The 18,326-nt window shown below is 48.9% G+C and overlaps 1 protein-coding gene across 1 annotated transcript in view; it reads left to right on the top strand.

Annotated features, from left to right (window-relative positions):
* Window positions 1-15,292, top strand: part of aspa (aspartoacylase) — a 31,870-nt gene extending 16,578 nt beyond the window's left edge. The window contains exons 3-6 of the mRNA XM_078422187.1: window positions 834-927; window positions 5,161-5,268; window positions 9,061-9,170; window positions 11,642-15,292. Coding sequence (XP_078278313.1) covers window positions 834-927; window positions 5,161-5,268; window positions 9,061-9,170; window positions 11,642-11,839 — 510 coding nt within the window. The 3' untranslated portion in view covers window positions 11,840-15,292. The remainder of the gene's footprint in view (window positions 1-833; window positions 928-5,160; window positions 5,269-9,060; window positions 9,171-11,641) is intronic.
* Window positions 15,293-18,326: the final 3,034 nt, after the last annotated feature.

The following is an 18,326-nucleotide window of genomic DNA, read 5'->3' as shown; positions in this document are numbered from 1 at the left end:
ATGGGCCGAATGGCCTAATTCGGCTCCTATCACTTCTGACTTTACAGGCTTTATCTTGCACTAAACGTTATTCACGTTATCGTGTATCTGTACATTGTGGATGGCTCCATTGTAATCATGTATTGTCTGTTGTATTGACTGGTTAGCACGCAACAAAAGCTTTTCACTGTACCTCAGTACCTCAGAAAACAAGAGGGAAAATGGGATTGCAATGCAGTCATGAACACTGTGTCATAAAATGCAAGAAGTGCCAGTTTTCCACTTTAATATCTTTAGTTTATTTTATTGTCGTATGTTGCGTGCTGACCAGTCAGCGGAGAAACGATACATGATCACAAACAAGCTGTCTACAGTGTGTAAGAAAATAACTGCAGATGCTGGTACAAATCGAAGGTATTTATTTCACAAAATGCTGGAGTAACTCAGCGGGTCAGGCAGCATCTCAGGAGAGAAGGAATGGGTGACGTTTCGGGTCGAGACCCTTCTTCAGACTGCAGTGTGTCCACAGTGTGTAGGTACATGATAATGGGAATAATGTTCAGGGCAAGATAATGTCCAGTAAAGTCTGATTAAAGATAGTCTGTTTTAAAACCTCAGTTCTTTTTTATTACGTCACCTATCCATGTTCTCCAGAGATACTACCTGACCCAATGAGTTACTCCAGCCCATTGTGCCTTTGTAAGTGATAGGTGGATACAGGTGATTAGTAGATGGGTGGGTAAAGACCAGAGATGAAAATGATATGAGATAAGGAAAGAACAGGGGAGACAATGATTTTCCATGGACAATTGGAATGAATCTAATATCTAATTAATGTGCTCTTTCCTACCCAGAATACGTTGGCGTTTAGTAATTGTAACGTGTTACTGCTTGAAAACCCAGCGGTTCAATACGGTGCGATAAGAATGGTTGCAAAACACTCTGTGGGTAAGCATTGACCTGAGGAATGCACGCACATTTCAGCAAGAAGGATCACGATTTACTGTTTGGGAAAACTGCCCTCTGCGCCACGACAGAACGGGGGTACAGTTGTACAGTTTGATAGCCACAGGGAAAATGGATCTCCTTGTGGTGTTCTGTACGTTCTCCCCGTGACCTGCGTGGGTTTTCTCCAAGATCTTCGGTTTCCTCCCACACTCCAAAGACGAGCAGGTTTGTAGGTTAATTGGCTTGGTATAAATTGTAAATTGTCCCCAGTGTGTGTAGGGTAGTGTTAGTGTGCGGGGGTGATCGCTAGTCGGCGCGGTCTCGGTGGGCCGAAGGGCCTGTTTCCACGCTGTATCTCTAAACTAAACTAAACTAAACTGAACAAAAAATGTTGCCTGTGCTTCTTACAATCCGAGCGGGAGGGGTGGGAAGTGGACGCAGTGAGCACGGGCTTACAGCCAGCACGGAGTGATGCTTTTGGCTGACACCAGAACAAAGTTCATTCCGAATGCACTGGCAATAGATGTGGAACCTGATGCTTCCCTGCACTGATTTCAGTGCAAGTTTATTTAGTGCAGATGTACACACTTCACAGAGCCGGCTCTGTGACTCGGCCCCGACCTTTGGTGTGGACTTTGCAGTGAATTAGACGGCCGAATGCTGAAAATTTCCGACACACTGACGCAGTTGGTTGAGCTGCCGCCTCACAGCTCCAGAGGCCCGGGTTCCATCCTGACCACGGGTGCGTTTTCTCCGGGTGCTCCGGTTTCCTCCCACATTCCAAAGCCGTGCAGGCTTGTAGGTTATTTGGTTTCTGTAAATTTCCACTAATGTGTAGGAATCGAAACTGGGATCGATGGTCGGCGTGGACTCAGTGGGCCGAAGGGCCTATTTCCATGTGCTGTCTCCAAACCTCCTTCCCTTCCTGGAGTAGGATTAGGTTTCATCCACTCCCTCTTTGGAGTGTGGGAGGAAACCGGTGCACCTGGAGAAAACCCACATGGTTACCGAGAGAACGTACAAACTCCGTACAGACAGCACTCGTAGTCAGGATGGAACCCGGATCTCTGGCACTGTAAGGCAGCAACTCTACCGCTGCGCCACCGTGCTGCCCCTAGTCCATTGTTTTTCATGACCCTCGTACCCCAGCTAATGCATTTTGGAGCCGATTCAAAGTACCAAACTATTATAAATGGACTAGAGGACTTTTTGTATAGAAAGGACCTGCAGATACTGGTATATGCTGAAGATAGATGCAAAGTGCTGGGGGATCTTAGCGGGTCAGGCAGAATCTCTGGAGAAAAGGGATGGGTGATGTTTCGGGTCAGGACCCTTCTTCAGACTGAAAGTCGAGGGGGGGGGGGGGGGGGAACTGGAGGAGAGGGCTCTTTGATTGGGAAGGGTAGCTGGAGCATGGAAGTCATGAGATGTGAGAGGCTAGAGTCCATCAGCCACGTGAGGCAAACCCAACTCACCTGATACTCTGCTTTCTGATGTTGTGAGGAGGGGCTTGCAAGGTCTAAGGGGTTGAGTTTACTCTGCCAGATTCAGTTCGTCCAGGACGTCTGTCCGATTCTATTCTTTGAGAGACACAAAATGCAGGAGAAACTCAGTGAGACAGGCAACATCTACATACTAAAACTCTCGTTTGTTTGTTTGTTTGTGATCGGACTACAGCCAAAACTGTACACGGCAGCGTGACAATTTCAGGCCCACCTTACTCACCGTCGTCCCTTTGGTGCTAATGGAAGAAGTTTCATTGAAATCGGTGTTATATTTTTTAAGTTATTCACATTTTAAAGTTTAAATCTATCTCCTAGGGAGGAGGGAGGGAGGGAGGGAGGGGGGAGGAGGGAGAACAAGGGAGGTTGAGGGAGATGGAGTAGGGGAAGGGGAGAGGGGGATGGAGTGGGAAGGAGGGGGGAGGGAGGGGGAGGGGAGGGGGGGAGGAGGGGAGGGGAGGGAGGGAGGGGGAGGGAGGGAGGGGGGAGGGGAAAGGGGGAGGAGAGGTTACTGCACCAATGCAGGAGAAGTTTGGGCCCAACAGGTCCACTTGGTCTAGTCTCTGGATAAAAGGAATGGGAGACATTTCGGGGTCGAGAATCCTCTTCAGACTGAGAGGCTGGGGAGAGGGCAACTAGAGATAAGGAAGGGTAAGGTGTGAAAATGAGAGAACTCTACGTCTCCCTCTGTGGAAAACGAAAAGGGCTGGAGATGGGAAGATGTGGCTAGTGGTGGGATCCCGTTGGGAAATTAAAATTAATTTATCATTGTATGCTTCCATTGCCATCTTCCCCTAGCTACCAATGATCTATTCTACATTTTCCCTGATCTACGTTCCCTTTGATGTCTCGTTTCCACACCTTACCCTTCCATATCTCTGTTTTTCCCTCTCCCCTGACTCTCAGTCTGAAGAAGGGTCTCCATCCGAAACGTCACCCATTCTTTATCTCCAGAGAGATGCTGCCTAACCCTCAGAGTTACTCCAGCATTTTGTGTCTACCTTCAGTGTAAACCAGCATCTGCAGTTCCTTCCTACAGGATTTTATTCTTTCCCCCTATCAAGTCAAGTGAGTCGAGTGTTTCATAGTCACATGTACCGAAACTGAACAATGACGACTCTCACTTGTACCAGCACATGAGGTTTTCACTGAGCCTTCACAAGGATGTAGAGGCTTTGGAAAGGGTGCATAGAAATATAGAAACATAGAAAATAGGTGCAGGAGGAGGCCATTTGGCCCTTCGAGCCAGCACCGCCATTCATTGTGATCATGGCTGATCATCCACAATCAGTAACCCGTGCCTGCCTTCTCCCCATACCCCTTGATTCCACTCGTCCCTCGAGCTCTATCTAACTCTCTTTTAAATTGATCCAATGAATTGGCCTCCACTGCCCTCTGTGGCACAGAATTCCACAAATTCACAACTCTCTGGGTGAAAAAGTTTTTTCTCACCTCAGTTTTAAATGGCCTCCCCTTTATTCTTAGACTGTGTCCACTGGTTCTGGACTGCCCCAACATTGGGAACATTTTTCCTGCATCTAGCTTGTCCAGTCCTTTTATAATTTTATACGGGTTTCTATAAGATCCCCTCTCATCCTTCTAAACTCCAGTGAATACAAGCCCAGCCTTTCCAATCTTTCCTCATATGACAGTCCCGCCATCCCGGGGATTAACCTGGTGAACCTACGCTGCACTGCCTCAATAGCAAGGACGTCCTTCCTCAAATTAGGTTCAGAGGAGCTTTCCAAGAATGATGTGTAGAAAGGGACTGCAGATGCTGGTTTATATCGAAGATAGACACAAAATGCTGGAGTAACTCAGCGGGACAGGCAGCATCTCTGGAGATAAAGATGGGTGACGTTTCAGGTCGGGGCCCTTCCTGATGCCTGTATTAGGGGGTATTAGCTACAGGGAGAGGTTGGACAGACTCGGATTGTTTGCTCTGGGATGCCAGAGGTTGTGGCGAGACCGGATAGAAGTGTATAAAATTAACGAGGCATAGATAGGGTAGACAGTCAGAACCTTTTCCAGGATGGAGATATTAAATACTGGAGGGCATAGTTTTAAGGTGTGGGGGGCAAAGTTTAAAGATGTTTATCACACAGAGGGTGCTGGGGGTGGTGGTGGAGGCAGATATGATAGGGGCGTGTAAGAGACTTTAAGACAGGCACATGGATGTGCAGGGAATGGAAGGATATGGATTATGGTGCAGGCAGATAAGAGTTGGTCTTGGCGTCATGGTCGGCACAGACATTGTGGGCCGAAGGGCCTGTTCCTGTGCTGTACTGTTCCATGCTCTATGTTTAAACAGTGTGGTGGTACAACTGAGGCCATTTCAGAGTGCACCGTGGAGGGTGAGTGGGGATAGGTCAGAATGAGCAAGGATGTCAAATACCTTCTTTTAGACTTCAGAATTTAGAGTTACAGCGCGGAAACAGGCCCTTCGGCCCACCGGGTCCACGTCGATCCCCGCACACCAACACTATCCTGCACACGCTAGAGACAGTTTACAATTTAACGAAGCCAATTAACCTACAAACCTGTACGTCCTTGGAGTGTGGGAGAAAACCGGAGCACCCGGGGAAAACCCATGCGGTCACCGGGGGGAACGTACAAACTCCGTACAGACAGCACCCGCGGTCTGGATGGAACCCGGGTCTTTGGTGCTGTGAGGCAGCAACTCTACCGCTGCACCACCGTGTGAAATGTCTTTTCCCTTTGCCTTCCACAGGTCTGGAAGTGGGACCCCAGCCCCAGGGTGTGGTGAGGGCAAACATTTTGGAGAGCATGAGGAAGCTGGTCAATAGCGCGTTGGACTTCACACACTTCTACAATGAAGGTGAGATCGAGCCTTGCCAGTGTTGGTTCAGAGCGGTGCGGTGGCACAGCTGGTAGAGCCGCTGCCTTGCAGCACCGGGGACCCGGGTTCGATCCCGACCACGGATGCTACCTGTGTGGAGTTTGCACGTTCTCCCTTTGATCACCTGGGTTTCCTCCACGTCCCAAAGACGTGTGGATTTGTAGGTTAATTGCCCCTCTGTGAAATGGCCCCTGCTGTGCAGGGAGTGGATGAGAAAGGGGGATAACATGGAGCTACTGAGCTGCCATACAATGGCATAGTAGAAATGGAGACACACCGACAAGCAGTAGAGCTGCTGCCTCACAGCGCCAGAGACCCGGGTTCCATCCTGACCTTGGGTGCTGTCAGTGTGGAGTTTTTTTTCCTGTTTCCTCTCAGGTTCCAAAGGTGTTTAGGTTAACCGGCCTCTGTGAATTGTCACCAGTGTACGGATGATCGCTGGTCGGCGCGGCCATGGTGGGCCGAAGGGCCTGTTTCTTCGCTGCATGTCTAAAGAGTGGCACAGTGGCGTATTGAGGGCGGTACGGTGGCGCAGCGGTAGTGTTGCTGCCTCACAGTGCTGGACCTGTGTTCAATCCTGACCTCGGGTGCTGTCTGTGTGGAGTTTGCACGTTCTCCCTGTGACCACGTGGGTTTTCTCCGGGTGCGCCGGTTTCTTCCCACACTCCAAAGATGTACAGGTTTGTAGATTAATTGGCTTGGTAAAATTGCAAATTGTCCCTAGTGAGTGCAGGATAGCGGCAGTGTGCGAGGATCGCTGGTCAGTGCGGACTTGGTGGGCCGAAGGGCCTGTTTCCGCACTGTCTCTCTAAAGTCTAAAGTCTTAAGAGCAGTCTAAAACTAGAACTAAATGGGGGCTTTCCCTTTAAGTCCTTGAGCCTGTCAATGCTGTTGGTAATCTGTGGCCCCACTCCAAATACCACTTGTCTCCTTCTTTACCTTTGAATAGTTTTGCTTAGCAATAAGATAGCAACATCAGATTCTCAATGAATAATTAACCTAGTATCTACACTGTATTACAGTTTGCAGTAGAGAGTTGCATTTCCTACCACTCTCTGCCTGGGGAATTTTTAGACTATGTCCCCTCGGCCTGAATTCCACAACCGGCTCTATCTAGTTCATCTTGTTTCCACCATTCATTGAAAACCTGAATCAGATCAACCTTTACCCCTACAAACACACGACCAGTACAATTCCAGTTTCAATAATTTCTCCTCTTAACCCTTGCCATCCAGACGTCATTCTGTTAACAATGGCAAGACAGGAAAAAGCTGGAGTAACTCAGCGGGTCAGGCAGCATCTCCGGAGAAAGACAGGAAAAGCTGGAGTAATTCAGCGGGTCAGGCAGCATCTCAGGAGAAAGACAGGAAAAGCTGGAGTAACTCAACCGGTCAGGCAGCATCTCCGGAGAAAGACGGGAAAAGCTGGAGTAACTCAGCGGGTCAGGCAGCATCTCTGGAGAAAAGGAATAGGTGACGTTTCAGGTCGAGACCCTTCTTCAGACTAAGAGTCAGGGGACAGGGAAATGAGAGATATGGATGGTGATTTAGAGAGATATAGAGCAAATGATTGAAAGATATGCAAACAAGTAATGATGATAAAGGAAACAGGCCATTGTTAGCTGTGGGCCAGATGAAAACGAGACGATGAAACTCACCAGGACGACAGTGAAACTAGTACAACGACTATGGTGGGGGAGGGACGGAGAGAGAGAGGATGAAAGGGTTACTTGAAGTTAGAGAAAACGATATTCATACCACTGGGTTGTAAACTACCCGTGAAATATGAGATTCTGTTCCTCCAATTTGCGTTCGGCCTCACTCTGACCATGGAGGAGGTCCAGGACAGAAAGGTCAGTGTGGGAATGGGAAGGGGAGGTAAAGCATCTCTGGAGAACGTGGATAGGTGACATTTTGGGTTGGGATCCTTCTTCAGACTGATTGCACGAGGGGGGAGAAAGCTGGAAGAGAGGTGGAGGCGGGACAAAGCCTGCCGAGTGATAGGTGGATGCAGGTGAGGGGGGGGGGTGGGTTGCTTGGCAGGTGGGTGGACAAATGCCAGAGATGAAAGGACAAAAGGCTGTGAGATAAGGAGATAAAGAGAGACGAGGCATGAAATGTGAAGCCAGAGGAAGGGATGTAGGTGGAAGGAGACAGGAGGAAAGGGATGACATCGTGGAAGAAATGGCTGCCTATCCATGTTCTCTAGAGGTACTTCCTGCCCCACTTAAATACTCCAGCACTCTGTGTCTTTTTTTTTGTAAAACAGCATCTGCAGTTCTTTGTGTGGTCATTCTAAGGACCTGTTGGCATGGATAGAAGATGGGATGGCTATTGGGAAATGGAGAGTGGGCGTAGATGGGTATTTAACGTTGGTAGGATGTTTTGAGTGCCATCGAGTCATACAACTTAAAAACAGGCCATTTGGCCCAACCTTCCCATGCTGACCAAGATGCCCCATCTGCACTAGTCCCACCTGCCTGCATTTGGCTCACATCCCTCTAAATCTTTCCTATCCATGTACCTGTCTTTTATTTGGAATGGAGCACCAATGAAGTCGTGGATGAAGGGACAGAAGGTTAGCTTGCTAAATGTGCCGGTGATCCAGAGAGACACAGCAGGAGAGTGAGTCATGGAGATGACCCAAGGAAGCTACAGTCACAGAGTCATACAGCATTGAAACAGGTCCCCCGGCCCAACTTGCCCACACCGACCAACATATCCCATCTACACTAATCCCACCAGCCTGCCTTTGACCCATATCACTCTAAATCTGTCCTATCGTTGTACTGTCTAAATGTTTCTTAAACATTGCGATAGTCCCAGCCTCAACTACCTCCTCCGGCAGCTTGTTCCATACACCCACTGCCCTTTGTGTGAAAAAGTTACACTTCGGGTTCCCATTAAATCTTTCCCTCCTCACCTTAAACCTATGTCCTCTGGGCAAGAGACTCTGTGCATCTACCCGATCAATGGTGACCTCCATGAGGAGCCGGGGATGAGCAGGGCCGGGTTCAGCGGCAGCTTCTTCCCTCGACCGTCCGCGGTCTAACGGAGTCCGGCTATGCTGCCCGCTGGTCTAAACCACTGGTCTAAATCCTTCTGTGATTCAAGCTGTGATAGTGCGGCACGGTGGCGCATCGGTAGAGTTGCTGCCTTGCAGCGCCAGAGTCCCGGGTCCCGGTTTCTATCCTGACTCCGGGTGCTGTCTGTACGGAGTTTGTACCTTCTCCCCGTGACCTGCGTGGGTTTTCACCGAGATCTTCGGTTTCCCCCGACGCTCCAAAGACGTACAGGTGCATAGGTTAATTGGCTTGGTGCAAATGTTAATTGTCCTTAGCGTGTGTAGGGTAGTGTTAGTGTGTGGTGATCGTTGGTCGGTGCGGACTCGGTGGGCCGAAGGGCCTGTTTCCGCACTGTGTCTCTAAACTAAACTAAATGGTCACCATTGACCATTTAGAACGGAGATGAGGAAGAACTTTTTCAGTCAGAGAGTGGTGAAGGTGTGGAATTCTCTGCCTCAGAAGGCAGTGGAGGCCAGTTCGTTGGATGCTTTCAAGAGAGAGCTGGATAGAGCTCTTAAGGATAGCGGAGTGAGGGGGTATGGGGAGAAGGCAGGAACGGGGTACTGATTGAGAGTGATCAGCCATGATCGCATTGAATGGCGGTGCTGGCTCGAAGGGCTGAATGGCCTACTCCTGCACCTATTGTCTATTGTCTATTGTCTATAAACTAAACGAAACTCATGGGACCAATGTTTATATCCATGTAGGCAAGGAGTTTCCACCATGCACGCTTGACGTTTACAAGGCTTTTGAGAAGGTCAACTACCCCAGGGATTCGGAAGGGCAGATTATTGGCATAATCCACCCTCAGCTGCAGGTACGTGTGAAATGGGTATTCCTCACCGTTGGCTGGCTCACACTCTCTTGCCTTCGAGAAATCTGCCCTTCGTTCAAGTAGAGGGATGCAGAAGAGATTTATCCAAATGATCACATTATGCAAATGATTGTTGCGTCAATATTCCACCATTACCTTTTGCTTTCTTCCATCAAGCCAATTTTCTATTCAGTCAGCTAGCTCTCCTTGGATCCCATGCGATCTAACCTTCCAGAGCAGCCCACCATGCGGAACCTAATCAAATGCCTTGCTGAAGTCCATATGGACAATAGGGTTGCCAACTTCCTCACTCCCAAATAAGGGACAAAGGGTGACAACACCGACCCGCGCCCCACATGACCTCACCCAGCCAGCGGCCACGTGCTCCCGCTCCACCAATGGCGGCCGCCTGGGCTGGGAGGCGGGTTGCTATGCAACCTCCGTAAGGCGACGCCCGGGCCTACACTGTCCAGGACTACTGCGGCCCCCGGCCTACAGTGTCCGGGCCTACAGTGTGCGGGCCTACAGTGTCTGGGCCTACAGCGTCGTCCGGGCCTAATACGGGACAAGGGCGGTCCCGTACGGGACAAACCAATTTAACCCAAAATACGGGATGTCCCGGCTAATACAGGACAGTTGGCAACCCTAATGGACAATATCCTTGGCTTTACCCTCGTCAACTAATAAGAGGAGCTGAACGTTTGAATGTCGGGTTTGATAAATGTTTGACAAATGTACAAGACCTCACCCAGGTTAACAGAGCAACACAGCTTTCTGAATGACCTTGTCCCATAACTTTGTTAAGGTCAGAAGACCAATTCTTTTGAGTTGTGGGGCTACCTATGACTTAATTCCTTGGTCCGATGTGTGTTTTCTGAGCCAGATTAGTTGGTTAATTGTTACATTGGACCACCGAGGTATAAATTGCGCAACCACCGTCTAAGTTGTACGTGTGAGTGCACAACAGGTTGCAAGATTCATTGCTTTTAATCCAACAAAAGTTACCAATTTAGTTTAGTTTAGTTTATGATGGCCACGTGTACCGAGGTACGGTGAGAAGCGTTTTGCCCTCCCCCTCCAACCCTCCATCCCTCCCTCCACCCCCTCTCCCCTCCCCCTCCAACCCTCCAACCCTCCATCCCTCCCTCCACCCCCTCTCCCCTCCCCTTCCAACCCTCCTCCCTCCCTCCACCCCCTCTCCCCTCCCCTTCCAACCCTCCTCCCTCCCCCCCCTCCTTCCACCCCCTCCCTCTCTAGGAGATAGATTTAAACTTTAAAATGTGAATAACTTTAAAAATATAACACCGATTTCAATGAAACTTCTTCCATTAGCACCAAAGGGACGACGGTGATCTAAGGTGGGCCTAAAATTGTCGCGCTATCGTGTACCGTTTTGGCTGTAGTACAGGAACAAACAAACAAACAAACAAGAGTTTTAGGATATAGATGTGCGGGGCAGGTTTTTTACACCAGAGGTTGGTGTGTGCCTGGAATGCACTGCTGGGGCCTGATATAATACAGGTGCTTCCCGACTAACGATCAAGTCAAGTCAAGTTTATTTGTCACATACACATACACGATGTGCAGTGAAATGAAAGTGGCAATGCCTGCGGATTGTGCACAAAAAAAGAATTACAGTTACAGCATATAAATAAAGTTAATAAAGTTAATATAGAGAAGACAATATTTTACCGACTTGTGATATTGTGATGCTTCGACTTGTGATATTTCGACTTTGCGATGGTGCAAACGGCAGTGACCCGTGGCGAGCCCCCGCCCACTTCCGGCCACGTGATCAGGTGTATTCAATGCATTTCGACGTATGATATTTTCGGTTTGCGATGGGTTTCCCGGAACGTGACCCCATCATAAGTTGAGGAACACCTGTAGTGGTGTTTAAGAGACTTTTGAATGGGCACATGGATATGCAGGGAATGGAGGGATTTGGATTATATGCAGACAGATAAGAGTTGGTCCTGGCATCACCTTCGGCACAGACGTTGTGGGCCGAGGGGCCTGTTCCTGTGCTGCACTGTTCTATGTTCTGTGTTTGGGGGCAAGTTAGGGTGGACAACAAGTGCAGACCAAAGATACTAGAGGAACAAGATAGACCACTCGACCTTAAAAACCGTAGTATGTCACGGCGGCCATTTTAGTAGGCAGAAACTTGCAGAAACATTTAAAAGGAAAAATAACAAAAATCTGTGAATTTATAGATGAGATATATTCTGCATTTTAATGGTATCATCACACATACTGTTCCACCACAACACTGATTACACTGCGAGAGGCATAGCGAACGGCGGGTTTTGCTTACTAAAATGGCGGACGTTACGCTCCTTTGCGTACTACACTTCAGTATAGGCGATTTTAACGGAGTGGTCCATCTTGTTCCTCTAGTATCTTTGGTGCAGACTCTGGCACTAGTGTTCACGTTCGGTAGTTAAATAAACACTTTTTCGTTTCTTTGCCAGGACAATGACTGGAAAGAGCTGAATCCGGGTGACCCCTCGTTCCTGACCTTGGATGGCAAGACCATTCCTTACAGCGGCAGGAGAGCTGTGTACCCCGTGTTCGTGAACGAAGCGGCTTATTACGAGAAGGATTCGGCCTTTCTGTTAACTCAGAAAGTCACGCTGACGGCAAACAGTGTGAAGGTGTCCAAACATTAACTCAAGGAATCCTCCTCAAAGTCTTAAATGATGTCAGACCAAAGATGGGTCCCAACAGTAGCACGTACAATGAATGGGAAAACTGGTGCTGCTTTTAATTACTCTTATATATACAGTATATATATATATATATATATATTCATAAGTTGTAAAAGCAGAATTAGCCCATCAAGTCTATTCCGCCATTCAATCAAGGCTGATCTTTCGATAGATCTATCTATATATATATATAGACAGTCATAACACACAAAGACATACACACACACACACACATATATATATATATATACCCACACCCACATATGTATATATGCGTGTGTGTCTGTATGTATATATATATATATGTGTGTGTGTGTGTGTATATATATATATATGTATATATATATATATGTGTGTGTGTGTGTGTGTGTGTGTATACATACACACACATGTTAATATACAGACACACACACATATGTGTGTGTGTATATATGTGTATATATATATATATATATACATCTATATAAGAGATATGTATAATGTATTCTTTTCCCCAGACAATGTGGGAGAACATAGTTGCCACAAGATATTAAGTACTGTATGTCCACTCAACTTGATTGATTGATACAACGGTACGGCATTGAAACAGGCCCTTCGGCCCACCGAGTCCACACCAACCATCGATCATCCGTTCACACTTGTTTCATCCCACTTTCTCATCCACACTAGGGGCAATTAACAGGCTAATTAACTTACAGACCGGCACCCGTTTTGGGATGTGGGAGGAAACCGGAGCACCCGGAGGAAACCCACGAGGTCACAGGGAAAAGGTGCAAACTCCACACACAGGCAGCACCCGAGGTCAGGATTGAACCCGGGTCTCTGGTGCTGTGAGGCAGCAACTTTACCAGCTGTGCCACCCTTAAAATGTGAAAATCGTTTACCTTAACCCATTGTCCATGACTTCCTGGACACAAGACCAGTTGGATTGGAACTGTGCTGACTAAAGATTACATCAGTCGAGTATTATTTTTGATTGAAATTTAATTAATTTTTCACTAAGTACTTAGTTTAGATTATTTGCATATTGTGACTTAAATTTTCAGCATTACGGGAGATTTATTTTGTTCTGATTTTCTGTGCAGCACTTTGATAAACAGTTACATAAATGTAAAGTTGTTCCTAAAGAAAACTCTTAATTAATGGATATGAATCTTTGCTAATACAGGTGAGGAATCTTAGAGTCATACAGCATGGAAACAGGCCCTTCAGCCCATCTTGCCCATGCCGACCAACATGCTCCATTTACACTAGTCCCACCTGTCTGCGCCTGGCCCATATCCCTCTAAACCTGTCCTATCCATGTACTTATCTAAATATTTCTTAAACATTGTGATAGTACCTGCCTCAACTACCTCCTCCGGCAGCTCGTTCCATGCACATTCTACCCTTTGTGTGAAAAGGTTACCCCTCAGATTTTTATAAAATCTTTCCCCCTTCACCTTAAAGGCATAGAGGGTATAGACCCTCTGGTTCTGGATTAGGATGCAGCAGACTCATGCATGGACTGTTGTCAATGCTACTTGCAGTTGTATTTCAGCAGAGATCTGGTGCTGTGCATTTTGTAGGGAACAGCACACTGTGTTGTAGAAGCCAGCCAACCTTGGCTGATCTCCGAAGAACTAATCAGAGTTGACACGGAGTCGCAGCGGTAGATTTGCTGCCTCGCGACCCTGGTTCGATCCTGGCCACGGGTGCTCTCTGCACTGAGTTTGTACATTCACCCTGGTTTTTTCCCGGGCGCTCCGGTTTCCTCCCACACTCCAAAGACGTACATATTTGTAAGTTTATTGGCTTCGGTAAAATTGTGAATAGTCCCTAGTGTGTAGGATAGTGCTAGTGTACGGGGTGATCGCTGGTCGGCACAGACTCGGTGGGCCGAAGGGCCTGTTTCTGCACTGTATCTCTAAAGTAAAGTCTAAAGTAAAGTCTAAAAGTCAAGTAAGACTCGAGATTGGACCGATAATAGTAGGGAGATCAACAAGTACGGATATATAAAGCTTTTTTCCTCAGATTGGAGGTGGTATACCCTATTACCCTTTAGTTTCTACACTCAAAATTTAATTCTAAACTTTAGTCATAGAGTGAGTCATACAGTGTGGAAACAAGCCCTTCAGTCCAACTTGCCCACAACATATCCCAGCCTGCCCGCGTTTGGTTCATACCCATCCAAACCTGTCCTATTCACGTACCTGTCCAACTGTTTCTTAAACGGTGGGATAGTCCCTGTCTCGTTGATCCAACAAAGTGTCCCATTTGTAATTTGAGATGTAACTTTTGTTAGAAAAGTTAATTTTTTGAAGGCATGTGGTGTTTTTATCCCACCTAATATCTAAACTACCAAATAACTTTTTACTTAATTCTAACTCATTGATAAGTTCTTCAAATATAATAATTTCAGAAAATGCCAGTTTTGTGATATTTATTTTACAAGTGAAATCATTATGTTTAGCAACACTCAGGGCAAATTTTAACTGTTTTAACTGAAAGGAAATTAATTTTCTATGGTATTTTTCAAACTAATTTTTTCTTGTAAAATCCAAGGAAGAGATTTTTCACTAATTTTACTTGTTCAGGCATTATTATTATTGCAGGTGTCTACAAATTCAATGTTTTAAAAATAGATCTACTTTGTGTTTTTGTTTTGGAGGTTTAGTGGTAGTTATTGATGTATCATTGGCTAACTATGCAAACTAAATAATCACTGGAGGAGTCCTTCCCAGTAAAGGTGCAGTCAGTTTTTCAACATCGAGGTTCTTTATGAAATCTACCCATTATAATTGACAGAAAGATTTATTTTACTTAATAATTTCTTCAATTTTGATTGTTCAAACTGCCATTATGTTTTCTGGACACGTTTTAACAGTATTAAAATGCATTCAAATAAAATGTTTTAAGTGCTAATAAAAAATGTGATCATCTTCATAAATTATGGGATCAGAATTCAGCCATATGGCCCATCAAGTCTACCTCGCCATTCAGTCATGGCTGATCTATCTTTCCCTCTCAACCCCACTCTCCTGCCTTCCCCCCCATAACCCCTGACACCCATACTAATCAAATATCTATCAATTGCCACCTTAAAAATATCCATTGGCTTGGCCTCCACAGCCATTTGTGGTAATGAATTCCACAGATTCTCCACCCTCTGGCTGAAGAAATTCCTCCTCATCTCCTTTATAAAGGTCGTTCATTTTATTCTGAGTCTCTGGACTCTACTCATGGACTCTCCCACTAGTGGAAACATCCTCTCCACATTCACTCTATCCAGGCCTTTCACTATCCGGTAAGCTTCAATGAGATTCCCCCCTCATTCTTCTAAACCCCAGTGAGTACAGGCCCAGTGCCGACAAACGCTCATCATATGCTAACCCACTCATTCCTGGGACCATTCTTGTAAATCTCCTCTGGACGCTCTCCAGAGCCAGCACATCCTTCCTCAGATATGGGGCCCAAAACTGTTCACAGTACTCCAAATAAACCTCAATGTTGTTCCTTTGTTTTTGTTTCATTTTAAACAGTGAAATATTTTAGTTTAAATTTCATTGGGAAGTAGTACGATACCAAGTTTTGGTTAAATCTAGCAATGAATAGGGCACCACGATGGTGCAGCGGTAGAGTTGCTGCCTTACAGCGCCAGAGACCCGGATTCAATCCTGACTATGGGTGCTGTCTGTACGGAGTTTGCACGTTCTCCCGTGACCTGTGTTGGGATTTTCTCCGGATGCTCCGGTTTCCTCCCACTTTCCAAAGACATGCAGCTTTGTAGGTAAATTGGGTTTGATAAAATTGTAAATTGTCCCTAGTGTGTAGGATGGGGCCAGTGTACGGAAATCGTTGGTCGGCACGGACTCGATGGGCCGAAGGGCCTGTATCTGAGCAGTACCTCTAAAGTAAAGACTTATGGCGAGTCGTAAGGCGATGTGCGTTGAGGTAGACGTTTATTAGAAGGCTAACAACCGTGACAAAACCAACGCTGTAAACGACAGACAACCATAAATTCAACTGTCTTTCTTGGAGTTCAAAACCAGACTGATTGTTCCCTCCCCTGCGCACCACCTGACCTCTTCGACCAATCAGAGGGTTCGATGGTCTGGACCAATCCCTGTGCCCCTACATGACCCCCCCCAGAACCCTCAGCGCGATACCGGGCAGGTGCCCGGACCACCCGACCGGAGCGGGTGCGGAGAGGAGAGGGAGGCCCAAGCGGGGGTGGGGACGGGGAAGCAGGCACCGCGGGAGGGGCTGCCGGAGGCGAAAGGGGAGGAGGGGAAGCTGACGGAGCCGGAGGCGGCAGTGGCAAGGCGACCGGGGGAAGAGGAGTCCCGAACGGGGGCAGCGAGGGGGGAAACTGCTGTACGGGAGCCGCGGCCGGAGGTCGGCCCCGGCGAGGAGGTTGAGCCGCTGTAACGGGCTGGTCTAGGTCCAAATAGGCAGGCTTGAGGCGGGACACCGAGACGAACTCCTGTCGGGTGCCCACTTCCAACGTGAAGGTGACTGTGCCTTTCTTCACTACCCTGAACGGACCCTGGTAAACCGGCCGGAACGGGGGGCGGTGGGCATCGATTCGTAGGAACACAAACTCACAGTCGCCCAAGGCCGCCGAGACATGTGAAGAGGGATCCCCGTGGCGAGAAGCAGGGACCGGGGCCAGGGACCCCACCCGCGCTCGGAGTGAAGCTAAGAGTGCTGGCACGGAGGGAGGGAGGGTAGAACATGGAGGGAGAACGTCGCCTGGCACCCGCAGGGGCGAGCCATAGACGAGGTCCGAGGTCCGCCGGGGAAGCTCCGAGATCGGACTTCGGAGCCGTGCGGATACCCAGGAGAACCCATGGGAGCTGGTCGGCCCAGTCGGGGCCGGACAGGCGGGCAGTGAGGGACGCCTTGAGCTGCCGGTGGAACCGCTCCACCATCCCGTTGGCCTGGGGGTGATATGCGGTGGTTTGCTGTAATCGGGACCCGCACAGCTGAGTCAGAGCCACCCACAGGGACGAGGTGAATTGGGCGCCCCGGTCGGTAGTGATGACGTCCGGGGCGCCGAAACGGGCAACCCAATTTAGTGCCAGAGCCCGAGCGCAGGAGGCTGCTGAGATGTCGGACAACGGGAGCGCCTCCGGCCACCGGGTGAACCGCTCGACTACCGTGAGGAGGTGGGTGTAGCCCCTGGAGTGGGGTAACGGGCCGACGAGATCCACATGGATGTGGAGGAATCGGACTGCGGGGACCGTGAACTGCTGGACGGGGGGCCGAGTGTGCCGGTGAACCTTGGAGGTTTGACAAGGAATGCAGGAGCGGGACCAGGCGGCCACCTGCCTCCGCAGGCCGTGCCAGACAAAGCGAGCCGCAACCAGAGCCGAAGTGGCCCGGATGGACGGATGTGCCAGGCCGTGAATGGTATCAAAAACCTGGCGCCGCATGGAAGTGGGTACTACCGGGCGGGGGCGGGGCAGAGAAACATCGCACCAGAGTTTGGTACGAGTGAGACCACAGGCTACCTGTGCCAACCGCAACCCCGAGGTGGTGGGGGGGTACAGGGAGGGGGTGTCTTCCAGGCGCTGAGCCTCCGCGAGCTCCTGGAAATCCACCCCGGAACTTACCTCGACAACCGGGGAAACCGCCGGTCTGGACAGGGCATCCGCCACGGCGTTTAGTTTACCCGCAATGTGCCGAACGTCGGTGGTGAATTCAGAAACGAAAGTGAGGTGTCGCTGCTGGCGGGCCGACCACGGATCGGAAACCTTCAAAAAAGCAAACGTCAGTGGCTTGTGGTCAGTGAAGGCAACAAAAAAGCGACCCTCCAAAAAATAGCGAAAATGACGGATCGCCAGGTAGTGGGCCAGGAGTTCCCGATCAAAGGCACTGTAAGCTATCTCGGGGCGAGAGAGCTGGCGGCTGAAAAACGTCAAAGGGTGCCAGAGACCGTTAACCTGCTGTTCTAAGACGCCTCCCACCGCCATGCCGGAGGCATCGACGGTGAGGGCGGTGGGGGCAGAGGAGCACGGGTGGACGAGCATGGTGGCGTTCGCGAGGGCCAGCTTGGCCGCCGTGAAAGCCACATCGGCAGCAGGGGACCACACGAGCTCGGTGGGGTTACCCGCGAGGCATTGGAAAAGGGGGCGCATGATCCGAGCTGCCGCCGGGACGAATCGGTGGTAAAAATTCACCATGCCTACAAATTCTTGTAACCCTTTGATGGTGTCGGGGCGGGGAAAGGAGCGGATAGCAGCCACCTTCTCGGGCAAGGGAACGGCACCGGCCGGTGTGATCCGATGACCCAGGAAATCGACCGAGGATAGCCCGAACTGGCATTTGGATGGGTGTAGGATCAGACCGTGGTCCTGCAACCTTTGGAATATGGAGCGCAGGTGGGACCAGTGTTCGTGAGCCGACCGACTTGCCACGAGAATATCATCCAGATAGATGAACACAAAAGGCATACCCCGACCCA

Source organism: Rhinoraja longicauda, chromosome 26, assembly GCF_053455715.1.
Source record: "Rhinoraja longicauda isolate Sanriku21f chromosome 26, sRhiLon1.1, whole genome shotgun sequence".
Taxonomy (NCBI): Eukaryota; Metazoa; Chordata; class Chondrichthyes; order Rajiformes; family Arhynchobatidae; genus Rhinoraja; species Rhinoraja longicauda.
The sequence above is the reverse complement of the archived record's forward strand: the minus strand, read 5'-3'. Positions and strand labels throughout refer to the sequence as shown.